Source organism: Thalassophryne amazonica, chromosome 7, assembly GCF_902500255.1.
Source record: "Thalassophryne amazonica chromosome 7, fThaAma1.1, whole genome shotgun sequence".
Classification (NCBI taxonomy): domain Eukaryota; kingdom Metazoa; phylum Chordata; class Actinopteri; order Batrachoidiformes; family Batrachoididae; genus Thalassophryne; species Thalassophryne amazonica.
The window spans coordinates 48401685-48416130 of NC_047109.1; the positions used below are offsets into that span (position 1 = coordinate 48401685).

Below are 14446 nucleotides of genomic sequence, written 5' to 3' on the forward strand. Positions count from 1 at the left end.
CCATTCCTCTGCAGGTGATCAGTTAGCTGTTTTACAACTACCCTCTCAAGAATCTTTGAGAGAAAGGAAGGTTGGAGATTGGCCTATAATTAGCTAAGATAGCTGGGTCAAGTGATGGCTTTTTAAGTAATGGTTTAATTACTGCCACCTTAAAGGCCTGTGGTACATAACCAACTAACAAATAGATTGATCATATTTAAGATTGAAGCATTAAATAATGGTAGGACTTCCTTGAGCAGCCTGGTAGGAATGGCGTCTAATAAACATGTTAATGGTTTGGATGAAGTAACTAATGAAAATAACTCAGACAGAACAATCGGAGAGAAGAGTCTAACCAAATACCGGCATCACTGAAAGCAGCCAAAGATAACGATACATCTTTGGGATGGTTATGAGTAATTTTTTCTCTAATAGTCAAAATTTTGTTAGCAAAGAAAGTCTGATCATTACTAGTTAAAGTTAATGGAATACTCAGCTCATAGAGCTCTGACTCTTTGTCAGCCTGGCTACAGTGCTGAAAAGAAACCTGGGTTGTTCTTATTTTCTTCAATTAGTGATGAGTAGAAAGATGTCCTAGCTTTACGGAGGGCTTTTTATAGAGCAACAAACTCTTTTTCCAGGCTAAGTGAAGATCTTCTAAATTAGTGAGACGCCATTTCCTCTCCAACTTACGGGTTATCTGCTTTAAGCTACGAGTTTGAGAGTTATACCATGGAGTCAGACACTTCTGATTTAAAGCTCTCTTTTTCAGAGGAGCTACAGCATCCGCAACTGACGGGTTGAATCATGCTGCATCGCTCGCTGCCTGCTTGCATCAATTTTTTCCGAGGGACATTGAATGCACCACGGACAGTTCAGGACACCGGAGCGGCTGTTGTTCTTGAGGGTGTTTATTGAGAAAATTATTTCTCTACGATGATTGCAGACTACAGCGAGTCTTCTTGAAACAAAGAAGCAGTGCTTCTACTCACTGTTAACTGGTTCTCTGCTTTGCTGGTTTTCAGAAACGGCAAGCCCACTGGCGTGAACACCACCCGTGCATAAAATGAAGTTGTCCATCAGGTAAAGGAAATAGTAGTAGTAGTAGTAATAATATCCTTTGTTTTGTGGGACAAAGTGTGCAGCTCCAAAGAGCCGCAGATTTCAGTTGGATTTAAAAACTTAAGAGCGAATTGCCGTTTTAAAATCAAATGACACCTCTTTCCAAATAATATAATACAAACAAACTACAACTGTCCAAAGACAGTTTTTTTTTTCCTCCCAAAATGAGACGTTCTGCATTCTTTATGAAACATTGATCTTGACGCGCATCCGACTGGTCTGTGGAGTTACATTTGTGCCATTAATATGTTAATTAATAATGAGTTTGAGTTATACCACGGAGTCAGACACTTCTGATTTAAAGCTCTCTTTTTCAGAGGAGCTACAGCATCCAAAGTTGTCTTCAATGAGGATGTAAAACTATTGACGATACTCTAACTCCCTTACAGAGTTTAGGTAGCTACTCTGTTCTGTGTTGGTATATGACAGAGAACATAAAGAAGGAATCATATCCTTAAACCTAGTTACAGCGCTTTCTGAAAGACTTCTAGTGTAATGAAACTTATTCCCCACTGCAGGGTAGTCCATCAGGGTAAATGTAAATGTTATTAAGAAATGATCAGACAGAAGGGAGTTTTCAGGGAATACTGTTAAGTCTTCTATTTCCATACCATAAGTTAGAACAAGATCTAAAATATGATTAAAGTGGTGGGTGGACTCATTTACTTTTTGAGCAAAGCCGATAGAGTCTAATAATAGATTAAATGCAGTGTTGAGGCTGTCATTCTCAGCATCTGTGTGGATGTTAAAATCGCCCACTATAATTATCTTATCTGAGCTAAGCACTAAGTCAGACAAAAGGTCTGAAAATTCACAGAGAAACTCACAGTAACGACCAGGTGGACGATAGATAATAACAAATAAAACTGGTTTTTGGGACTTCCAATTTGGATGGACAAGACTAAGAGACAAGCTTTCAAATGAATTAAAGCTCTGTCTAGGTTTTTGATTAATTAATAAGCTGGAATGGAAGATTGCTGCTAATCCTCCGCCCCGGCCCGTGCTACGAGCATTCTGACAGTTAGTGTGACTCGGGGTGTTGACTCATTTAAACTAACATATTCATCCTGCTGTAACCAGGTTTCTGTTAGGCAGAATAAATCAATACGTTGATCAATTATTATCATTTACCAACAGGGACTTAGAAGAGAGACCTAATGTTTAATAGACCACATTTAACTGTTTTAGTCTGTGGTGCAATTGAAGGTGCTATATTATTTTTTCTTTTTGAATTTTTATGCTTAAATAGATTTTTGCTGGTTATTGGTGGTCTGGGAGCAGGCACCGTCTCTACGGGGATGGGGTAATAAGGGATGGCAGGGGGAGAGAAGCTGCAGAGAGGTGTATAAGACCACAGCTCTGCCTCCTGGTCCCAACGCTGGACAGTCACAGTTTGGAGGATCCAAGAAAATTGGCCAGATTTCTAGAAATGAGAGCTGCTCCCTCTAAAGTGGGATGGATGCCGTCTCTCCTAACAAGACCAGGTTTTCCCCAGAAGCTTTGCCAATTATCAATGAAGCCCACCTCATTTTTTGGACACCACTCAGACAGCCAGCAATTCAAGGAGAACATGCGGCTAAACATGTCACTCCCAGTCTGATTGGGGAGGGGCCCAGAGAAAACAACAGAGTCCGACATTGTTTTTGCAAAGTTACACACCGATTTAATGTTAATTTTAGTGACCTCCGATTGGCGTAACCGAGTGTCATTACTGCCGACGTGAATTACAATCTTACCAAATTTACGCTTAGCCTTAGCCAGCAATTTCAAATGTCCTTCGATGTCGCCTGCTCTGGCCCCCGGAAGACAACTGACAATGGTTGCTGGTGTCGCTAACTTCACATTTCTCAAAACAGAGTCGCCAATAACCAGAGTTTGATCCTCGAGTGGGAAAAACGGTTAGAGATGTGAACGGGTTGACGGTGTACACGGGGCTTCTGTTTAGGGCTACGCTTCCTCCTCACAGTCACCCAGTCAGCCTGCTTTCCCGACTGCACGGGATCTGCCAGGGGGAACTAACGGCGGCTAAGCTACCTTGGTCCGCACCGACTACAGGGGCCTGGCTAGCTGTAGAATTTTCCACGGTGCGGAGCCGAGCCTCCAATTCGCCCAGCCTGGCCTCCAAAGCTACGAATAAGCTGCACTTATTACAAGTACCGTTACTGCTAAAGGAGGCCGAGGAATAACTAAACATTTCACACCCAGAGCAGAAAAGTACGGGAGAGACAGGAGAAGCTGCCATGCTAAATCGGCTAAGAGCTAGTAGCTGCGCTAAGCTAGCGGATTCCCAAAAACACACAAAGTGAATAATGTGCAAATAATCCAGAGGTGATTCAGCAGAAGGAGTGCCCCAATCAAGGCACCAAACAGGCCATGAAGCAGCACAGGTAACGCACAACAACAGCGAACGCACGACAACGGTGCTAAAAGAGAAACATAAAAAAAAAATAAAAAAAAATAAAAACGAAAGCGTTAGCAAACTAGTTAGCTTGCCAACGCTGATGAAAGTTAGCAGATAAAAGTGCTCCGTCGCGATGTTTCGACCGTTAGAGGTCTTCCTTAGGCGTTGGAGCACAGTAAAAAAGTAAAAAAAGTAAAAAGGTAAAAAAGTAAAAAAGTCTTGAAAAAGACTGTTAGTTCAAGTCCAAAGCAGCCAGTCTCTGTGTAAACAGTCCCAACAGAGAGCCAAAATTCTGATGCAATCTCACTCCGAAGACCAAGTCAGCAAAGTCCACGTTCAGCTTCCTCACACCACAGGCCTTTACTATTTGCTACTGAAAGACTCCACTGGAGCAACAAAGACTTTTTCATGTGATGCAGAAGAGCTTCAGTAAAAGTGACCTTCCAAGCAAAACATTCTTCTGTCCTGTTTAAGGACTGACAGAATCACATTTTCTTACCGGAAGGGTTGAACTAAACATTATTAAAATTCACTATTTTGAGATTTATTACAAATGAGACAATTTAGTGACTGTGTTATTTTAATTAATGAGTTGAAACCAGGAATAATAACAATATTAATAATAAAAGTTCTCACAAATACTATGATCAGCTCAAAATTTCTGTTGAAAGTGGAATGGAAATCATCAGGAGCACTGTCTGTCACATGAGTCTTTATTTACTACAAACTGTAATGAACTGTGGAACTAACTGTGTTCTTGTAGGAGGTAACACATTTTCATTGCAAGAGGAAACAAAAGCCATGTTCAAAATTAATTTGAAACATTGTGCTCCTTAACCCTCTGCAGTCCTGGGTATAACTTGGCATTTTTGACTACTTTTGGTTTTACCCTCATAATTTACCTTAAAAAACAGTTTACCTTGCCTTGTTTGGTGTCATTTTTTCAGCACAACAGCACCTGTGTGACTTTACAGTTTTTCATTCATTCTGACATACTGCATTAAAACAATAAACTTAATTAAAATCCGAATAGCAAAAAATTTTTTTTACTGTGAAAATCACAAATATGTGTAACGAACCATTTTTATAACTTAGAATGCAAATTTAAATTGTAAATGTCAAAAAAATATGTACAAATTTATACTCAACAAAATATAAACGCAACACTTTTGGTTTTGCTCCCATTTTGCATGAGATGAACTCAAAGATCTAAAACTTTTTCCACATACACAATATCACCATTTCCCTCAAATATTGTTCACAAACCAGTCTAAATCTGTGATAGTGAGCACTTCTCCTTTGCTGAGATAATCCATCCCACCTCACAGGTGTGCCATATTAAGATGCTGATTAGACACCATGATTAGTGCACAGGTGTGCCTTAGACTGTCCACAATAAAAGGCCACTCTGAAAGGTGCAGTTTTATCACACAGCACAATGCCACAGATGTCGCAAGATTTGAGGGAGTGTGCAATTGGCATGCTGACAGCAGGAATGTCAACCAGAGCTGTTGCTCGTGTATTGAATGTTCATTTCTCTACCATAAGCCGTCTCCAAAGGCGTTTCAGAGAATTTGGCAGTACATCCAACCAGCCTCACAACCGCAGACCACGTGTAACCACACCAGCCCAGGACCTCCACATCCAGCATGTTCACCTCCAAGATCGTCTGAGACCAGCCACTTGGACAGCTGCTGAAACATCAGTTTGCATAACCAAAGAATTGCTGCACAAACTGTCAGAAAAGTTCTCAGGGAAGCTCATCTGCATGCTCTCGACCTGACTCCAGTTCGTCGTCGTAACCAACTTGAGTGGGCAAATGCTCACATTCGCTGGTGTTTGGCACGTTGGAGAGGTGTTCTCTTCACGGATGAATCCCGGTTCACACTGTCCAGGGCAGATGGCAGACAGCGTGTGTGGCATCGTGTGGGTGAGTGGTTTTCTGATGTCAATGTTGTGGATCGAGTGGCCCATGGTGGCAGTGGGTTATGGTATGGACAGGCGTCTGTTATGGACGAAGAACACAGGTCATTTTACTGATGGCATTTTGAATGCACAGAGATACCGTGACGAGATCCTGAGGCCCATTGTTGTGCCATACATCCAAGAACATCACCTCATGTTGCAGCAGGATAATGCACGGCCCCATGTTGCAAGGATCTGTACACAATTCTTGGAAGCTGAAAATGTCCCAGTTCTTGCATGGCCGGATACTCACCGGACATGTCACCCATTGAGCATGTTTGGGATGCTCTGGACCGGCGTATACGACAGCGTGTACCAGTTCCTGCCAATATCCAGCAACTTTGCACAGCCATTGAAGAGGAGTGGACCAACATTCCACAGGCCACAATTGACAACCTGATCAACTCTATGCGAAGGAGATGTGTTGCACTGCATGAGGCAAATGGTGGTCACACCAGATACTGACTGGTATCCCCCCCAATAAAACAAAACTGCACCTTTCAGAGTGGCCTTTTATTGTGGGCAGTCTAAGGCACACCTGTGCACTAATCATGGTGTCTAATCAGCATCTTGATATGGCACACCTGTGAGGTGGGATGGATTATCTCAGCAAAGGAGAAGTGGCTCACTATCACAGATTTAGACTGATTTGTGAACAATATTTGATGGAAATGGTGATATTGTGTATGTTGGAAAAAGTTTAGATCTTTGGAGTTCATCTCATTCAAAATGGGAGCAAAACCAAAAGTGTGGCGTTTATATTTTTGTTGAGTGTATAGATAACAAAGATATGTGGCACTATTACATTAAAATGCAGGAAATGGGTTCAGGTGGGTTTTTTTTTTGAACAGCTACCATATGATGATACTCAGACGCCACAACAAATTATATTTGTACTACTCAGAAAAACATTCCTGCCCATCAAAAAGGGTCCTGTGCTGAGACAAGACAGGCTTGTGACTTCCTCATGTTGTCCACCAGAGGCAGCACTGGGCCCTTGGTGGCATTTTTTTACCCTCTTCTCTGACTGACATCTGCTCCCACGTGGGGTTTTGTGGTTTTTATTGTTGACGTCATGCCGTTTCAACCTATGAAAAAAAGGGTAAGACTTTTTGCACCATCCAGAAGTGTTACAAAGAGGCAGACAGAGGTGTCAGGCAGACAGACATTCACGCGTGCATGAAGGCAGTGTGCATCCACATCCAAATACATGGTCTGTGAAGATTGTAGTTATCATCTGGTGGAAAAACACAGCCAATTCTTGGTAAAGGCATAATCACAGTCATGGTTTTGTTCAGACTGCAACTGTTATGAGGCAGAGAGAAGAAAGAGTGAGAAATCTCGCGTTCGTGCGCAGCATGCGGGAGACGCAAACTGAGCAGCTCTTCACACATTGGCTGTAAGTTTTGCACCAAACAACAGGGGGTTTTCTTTCACACCAAAAGGAAAGCCAAAAGGAAAATCATGGTTTTGTTTGAGACTGTAATTGTACCGATAAGACAGAGTGGAAAATCTCTTGTTCTGTGCGCTGGACACAGCGACCCAACACGAGCATTTTCGCACATTGGCTGTGAGTTTTGGCATCAAATAACTGTGTTTTTCCACCAAAGCAAAAGGGAAAATCATGGTTTGGTTTGAGATGTAAGTGTTATGAGCAGAGAGAAAAAAGAGTGAGAAAATGTCTCGTTCGCCACACACGCGGGTGCTGGCCAACGCAATCGCCAGGCGTGGCACTTCACACAATAACATAATAATTCATGAATAAAACCTGGCGAAAATTCTAAACATTAGTCAGGTTTTCCCTGGGGCCGATCAACAAAATTTCAAATCTGGCATGTAGGTTGAAGTCTCCACTTTCAACAAACATTCAAACTGAAACAAAGTGTGGGGAATTTGATGGGAGGATCACTGAATTTGGTCATTTGACTTTTGACGTGTTATCCGCGTCAAATTGATAAAAGTCAAAGACAAGGAGAGAATTCTTCATAAATTTATAACAGTACTGTACAAAAGCATAGGAAACCACAGAATTCTGTTTAAAAACAGTGATGTGTGTGTTTTTCTTCTTCTAGAGCAACAGAAAATCTAATTTTATTCAAACATTGCTATCCCAACAAATATGAAATGTGAGATGATGATAATTAATATAATGAGTAGGTTAGTCCATCCCAGCCACAGTAAGCAATACTATACTAGTATCTTGTAAATCACAAAATTAAATGAAATGAATTGATTAGTTGATGAATGATTGATTAGTTGGTGTTAACTTTGACGCACCAGATCAATTGACAAGCAACTTTGTTTGCTCCAGTAATTCCACAGACCTGTCTTCCAATTTGCCAAACACTCTGGTCTGTTGGAAAGTTCATAAATGTGCATGTCTACCAAATGATGAATTTCACTTTTAGAGGCTACGCACCATGCTCCAGTCTGACATAGGATTGCCATCAATCCCTTAACCCTCTGGGGTCCGAGGGCATTTTTTTGGACAGTTCACTTGTTTCCCATAAATGTTTATTATTGCTGTTAACAGCTCTCCCTGCATCCCACAATCAAGTTTTATGTCTCTTTTTTCAGGACAACCTGTGCTTTCAGAATATACATGGTTTTGTTGTGTTTTATCAGTGTGATATTGGTTTACAATCAAAATAGGCAAGGAAAAAATAAAGCAAAAAAACAATTTCCACACATGTTTATTCAAAACACACAGCGAACTATAATAAACAACTGTTTTGACACTTTATAAAAGGTAATTTGAGGTCTTGTGTGAAAGACTGTACAACAAAAAGAAGCACAAATGCACATTTTGAACAACATATACAAAATGGTCTATGCGTTTGTTATTTTGATATGGTAAACAGTGCTTTACACAGAGAAAGCAACAGAGTTATCCAGTAACATTCACATGCAAACTAGTGGAGCAATCCTGATAATTGCACACTCTTTGTTTGAGCACGTGAGATTGTCATTAGATTGTCATCTATAAAGTCTGCTTTCACTGATCGCTGTGCGTAATGGCACAGGGCGCACTGAGTATGTACTAATAGTATGTACTCATTGGAGCACCCAGAGGCTATTCAAATGGGCCAATTAGTAAGGCGCCTTGGGCAACTGTTTGTTGTGATTTGGCGCTATATAAAAAAAATTGATTGATTGATTGATTGAATTAGTAACATATCACTCCTGAAAACAATCTTTGGCTTTTCACATGTGGTAAATCTGCCCTACGATTGGATTTGGAAAAACCATGTGACGGTGAACCAATTCCGATTGGACACTCATATTGCGCACATCATCACACAGCTTCTATGAGGAGTACAAAGATGGCCGATGGCTGGCTGGAAACGTCCACGGAGTTAACTTTTCAGCAAAAAAAAGAGTAAGTTTCTATCTCATATCATTAAAAAGTTATTTATAATTTAGTAAAGCTTGGTCTTAGCTGTCGGCCCTAGAGAGTTAAAATACAGAATTGACCTTTATTTGACAATTAATTGTTGCGTCCCATATTGAATCAATATGGATGCAAATTGTTCTGTATTTTCATAAATGTCTCATGCACATACTCATCAAAACTGAATAATGAACAAAATAAACACAGAAAATATTAAGGGCTGCCAATGTCATCTCTCGCGTCGGGTCCTGTAGCGAGGAAACTCCACCACATCCAATGAAGCAAAAACGGTTGCAAATGTACAGATGTGAGTGGTAAGAGTCAAACCCCTGGCTTGACAGCGTTAGTGGCAATGTGTACAAGCCAAACTGTAAACAAACAAGTATTTTTTATTTTATTTCCTCCTAAATTAAAAATGTCCTCACTTTAAAGATTAAAATTATTGCTCTGTTTTCCTTAATATTTGTTTAGTATTGCACACTTCAGTGACTGCACAGTTTATCATTAACAGTTTCATGTTAATAAAGCACTTAAACCTTTAAGTATGACTAAATGCTTTTTTTTCAAAATTAAATATATCACTCCTTGGTTGGTGGTAGAGGCCTTTATTTTAATTTCTGAAAGGTGGCAACCCTGGTCTGAAATCCAAGTTTCTCCAAAGGCAAGCTCTCGCTCAACTCTCTCAGCCACATTTCAAATTAATGTACTGCATCAAACTTCCAAAACTGCAAAATAAGTTTTGTAGCCAATAACCACACCAAAATACACAGGCCAGTGTAAATCCTGGGATGGCCACAAGGGGGACAAATGTATTATGATCAATTGCTTTTCAATGAAGATCTAATAAGGAGGATGTTGTGAAAACTTTGAGGACTGGTCGATCCTCATAGTCCACTGTTGGTTTGTTTGTGGTGATCGGCTTTGTTTCAATATAATACAAACCAATTATCTCTAATCAAATTGTACTACTCGACCAAATTCATTGACCTCCACAACGTTTTCATTTATGCTATCCTGAAACAGACTGTCAAAGTGGGCTTAAAAATCACCATCTTGTCAGAGGCAAAGACAAGATTGAATATATTGTAGGTGGAACTGCTCTGCAGTAATGACTGCAAAATTTCTAACTTTTGTGAACATGCAAATGTAACTATCAGTATGGAATATTAGAACATGTTCTGAGTGCACAGAAGCCAAAATAATAGACACAGTAGACACACACACACACACACTTTCTCTTCATCATTCACACATCGGAGCAGGATTCAGGTTCAAAGAGGCTGCAAAGCTCACCAGAATAGTGGGATAACAGACTTCTATTAATCTTACCTCCTCTCCTGTCAGGTAATAGGCCGACAGCAACCCACCAACATAACGGATGTTCACCTCAAACAGCGACGCCTCACCATTCTGCAGCAAAAAGACAAAGAGATCAAATGGTCAGTGTCACTTATTTATAATTTTTAATCTAAGTTATCTTCTGATAAATTTAGTTCTGACAACTTTCAGTCCGATACAATTTTTTTTTTCTTTTTTTGCTGGTAAAGTGAGCAAAGTTTAACAGTCAAAATGTTTTGTAAACCCTAAAATCAACATTTTAGTCTGTCTGTTGTGTGTTTGTAGCAGACTGGCTACCTGTCGCTTGCTGATGATGTCATCATTAAGCTCAAAACATGATTGGCCTGTTGACATAGGGAGCATTGTGGGTAGTGCATTTCAGGTTCACTTTGGACATTACAGCGAGTGTTATCATCTGCTCTACACAAAAACTAAATGGACTAATTTTAACTTTTTTTTTTTTTTTGCATCCTTGCTCTCGGCCGAGATGGTCGCATTGTTCTCTTCTCCCTCCCTCTTATCTTTCCTGCTTCTGTGACGTGGTTGTCTGTGAGGCTGCCAGCTTTGCTCTTCTGGAAACAGCAAAATGGATCTGTTGAAGTAGTTTCTGAACGCAATTGGACACTATTTTTTCTACAAGACACTTGGGAGCGGAGGACCCGACCTGTCCTGCGGGACACATGTGATGGACAGTTGAGGAAATGGCAGGTCATGTGCCTTTACATGCTGTCTGTGGAGGACGTCGAAGATGTGTATATATTTGGCATGGTGCTGACCGGGTTTTCTGCTGTGTGGAGTGGGCATAGAGCTGGTTTACCGGAAAATTAAGAAAGTGGAAGCGGCAATAATTGGCCCGTCCAGGCTGCCCCACATGATTGATTTGATTGGAAGGGCAGTTGTCAGCTCAGTCGGCGGGTATTAACCGCGCATTGGATACCATCTCCGGGAAGATTGCTGCGCTGGAAAACCACATTGATCGTCAGTAATGACCACATCTCCTTTCTTAATTCAGATGTATTGGGAGCCACTTTGTCTCAGACTGTGGAATCTTTCTGCTAATCTGGATTTTCATTCGGCTTCCCAAACACAGCTGCACTTCAAGGCCGCTGTGATAAAAACCCCCTGGAGAAGAACAACGCTCATGCCTCACCTCCCCTTGTCTCGTCTCCCCCCGCCCTCAGCTTCTCAAGCTCTGACGTTGACTGTGGACAGTGGACCTGTTCAGGGCTGGGCCCCTCCTCCCTCCAGTTTGGTCGAACAAGGCCGTTGATAGCCCCTAAGTCAGCCTCCGGGTGTTCTGTCTGATAACTGGACTCTTACAAATCTCGGTCGTCGTCTCTCGTCCTGTTGTTGTGTGTGATCATTGCTCATTGTGCTGATGGGTTTTTTCCTGCTTTGCTGCTGCATGATTCAATGCAGCAGCAATGAAGGTTTTTCCTTTCCCCAAGTTTTACCTTGTGTGTGCTTTTTATATGTGTTCATGTACCGGGCCGGCTTATGTGTGTGTTATGTGTGTGTTGTCTGTCGTCATGAGGCTGGTCAAGGTTTGCTCAGCCCTGCTGTTGACCTAAAGCAGGGATATACATCTGGAGCTGGTCCCCGGGCTCCTAAAGGCAACTTCTGCTCCTAACTGGCAATTAGGATGGGTTAAATGCAGTAATCACATTTCATTGTGCAGGGAACATGTTCCTTTGTGCATATGACAATAAAATTCTTTTGAATCCTTTTGAATCCTTTGAATCCTTGAATTATTTTATTTTATTTCTTTGTGGTTGACGGTATAATTTAATCGCCAAGACTCGTGGGGAGGAGGAGCTCTCGTGGCACAGCTGTGTACAAAGAGAGGGACTTTTCTTCACTGTTTAGACACTGTTTTTTATATATTTTTTTTTAAAAGACGCTTTATGTGGATTATTTCTTCAGATGAATCCCCTGAAATAACAGGTAAGAATTTATATTTAATATGCGTCTTTTATTCTGCAAATCAATGCATTAATGGACGTGCTGTATTTCAGTTGTTTAAGCCGCAGGGTTCAAAGAGTGTGAAAAAACAGCAGCTTTTGTTTGTAAATGATGATAAACTGTGACTTCTAATACTTTGTTTTACTGCTTTGAAAGATGATGACAGTTTTTGGTTTTTTTTTTATTCATTAATTTTTTGTGCGTTCTTACGTGTTTGTAATCCTTGAATTTACCCAGCAGCCCTTGCGGCGCTAAAGTGAAACTGGTTTATCAGAAGCCGACAGTGTAATCTGATGTGCCCGCGTCTGAATCAATACTAAAAGTATGAATGTGTGGCAAAAGTTAGCAATGTGTGGCACCCGTGCATGCTCTCACACTTGAGGCTACAGAAAACCCCCCTCATGCAATAAATAAATAAATATACTACTACTACTACTTCTACTACTACTACTACTATGTGCCCGTGTTCTGTGGAATGATCTCCCTGTGTCAATAAAACAGATTCTGTACAGACTTTCAAGTCCAGACTTAAGATGCACTTATTTTCCCTTTCGTATGGCTAGCATACTGGCACACTATGTTTCTATGCTTTTTACTCTTTTAATTAATTTTATTAGAAAACTGAGCAGGCCACGGCCTCAACTTTATCTAAATTCTGGATCTTTTAGTGAAGCTTAGGGCTAGTGGCTGACGATCACCTTAGTATTCTTCTGTTTTTCTTGTTGCTTAATGCTGACAAATTATACTGTATTTGTTGTCTTTCTGATGCTTGATTCTGCTTATTTTCCTTTCTCTCTGTTTGAGGTGCAGCTCCATCCGGAGATGGGTGTGGTATCTGTTCCGGAAACCGTCCTGTGCACCAACAACGTTTCCTGTATATTCGTTTTGTGAATTGTTTTGTAATTTGTGTCTGTAGCATGGCCAAGAAGAGGGTCACCCCTTTGAGTCTGGTCTGCTTGAGGTTTCTTCCTCAGAGGGAGTTTTTCCTTACCACTGTTGCTCTGGGGGTTGGTAAGGTTAGACCTTACTTGTGTGAAGCGCCTTGAGGCAACCTTGTTGTGATTTGGTACTATATAAATTAAAATAATTGAAAAATAAATTGAAAATACTACTACTACTACTACTACTACTACTAATAATAATAATAATAATAATAATAAACAAACAAAAAACAAATAACTTATATACAGTAAACCCATCACTATTTTAACAATAATAAGATTAGAGAGCTTCATTGTTATGATGCAGATCCACCTTGGATTTGCTGTGGCGACCCCGAGTGCAAACAAGCGAGCAGCCGAAGGGACTTACTATTGTTATGTAGGTCATCTAAATCAATGAACATTGTGAAGATGAAATTATGATCTCCTTGGTCACTCTGGACAACATTATCAAACAACACAGAAAATAGACTATTAAAAAGTAACTAATACTAAAAATACTAAAAGTAAGTAGTATTAAAAGTAACTTTGTGCTGCAAAAATGTACATGTTAATAGGAAGTGCACATTAAGTGGATATACACTGACGGACTGCTGTGATATATAAAATCAGTGTGAGCAAAAATTAATTTTATCATTTAGACTGGCACAGTAAAGCATGTTAGAAATAAATCTGGAATGGATATGTATATTGAATTGGGAGAATAAATAATAAATTCAGCGTACAGTATGGAGACATTAAGCCCATAAACTCTAACAAGATGTGCAATTTGTACAACAATGAAACTGCTGTTTGAGTTTTCTGAGTAATTGAATATCTGTGTAATGTGAAACACATTTTTGGTCATACTGGCCAGCAGTATGAGACATTTGTCCAAATATAGCATTCCTGACAGTCATCCCATTTCTTTCACTTGTTGTATACTGTCATTATTCATTATTTACATAGAGACTGTTCCCCAGTGCACCCCTGTGATGAAACCAGATGTGGTTGCTAAGAGATGGGTGACAGATCTAATGGACTCATTAACCTTTTTATCCCTCATGAGGAAATTGTGGTGTATCCATAAGACGCTGACAAGGAAATACAAAAGGTGTAACAAGCCATTAAAGCAGTACAAGTTCAGCATCCACATTTCCAACACGGATATGAGCGGTATCAGTGTTATAAAATCACACCAAAATACAATATACTGTAATAACACCATACAGGCAGGTACCTACAGTAAAATGTGATTAAACAGGTGTGTGATTATTAGACCCCATTCCTACCAGGCTGCTCAAGGAAGCCCTACCATAATTAATGCTTCGATCTTAAATATGATCAATCTATCTTTATTAGTTGGCT

The 14446-nt window shown here is 40.4% G+C and overlaps 1 protein-coding gene across 2 annotated transcripts in view; it reads right to left on the reverse strand.

The window, feature by feature from the left end:
• Positions 1–14446, reverse strand: part of LOC117513878 (mannosyl-oligosaccharide 1,2-alpha-mannosidase IA) — an 827748-nt gene that overhangs the window by 274400 nt on the left and 538902 nt on the right. For both annotated transcript variants that reach the window (XM_034174114.1, XM_034174115.1), the window contains exon 4: positions 10188–10268. In XM_034174114.1, the coding sequence (XP_034030005.1) occupies positions 10188–10268 (81 nt within the window). The remainder of the gene's footprint in view (positions 1–10187; positions 10269–14446) is intronic.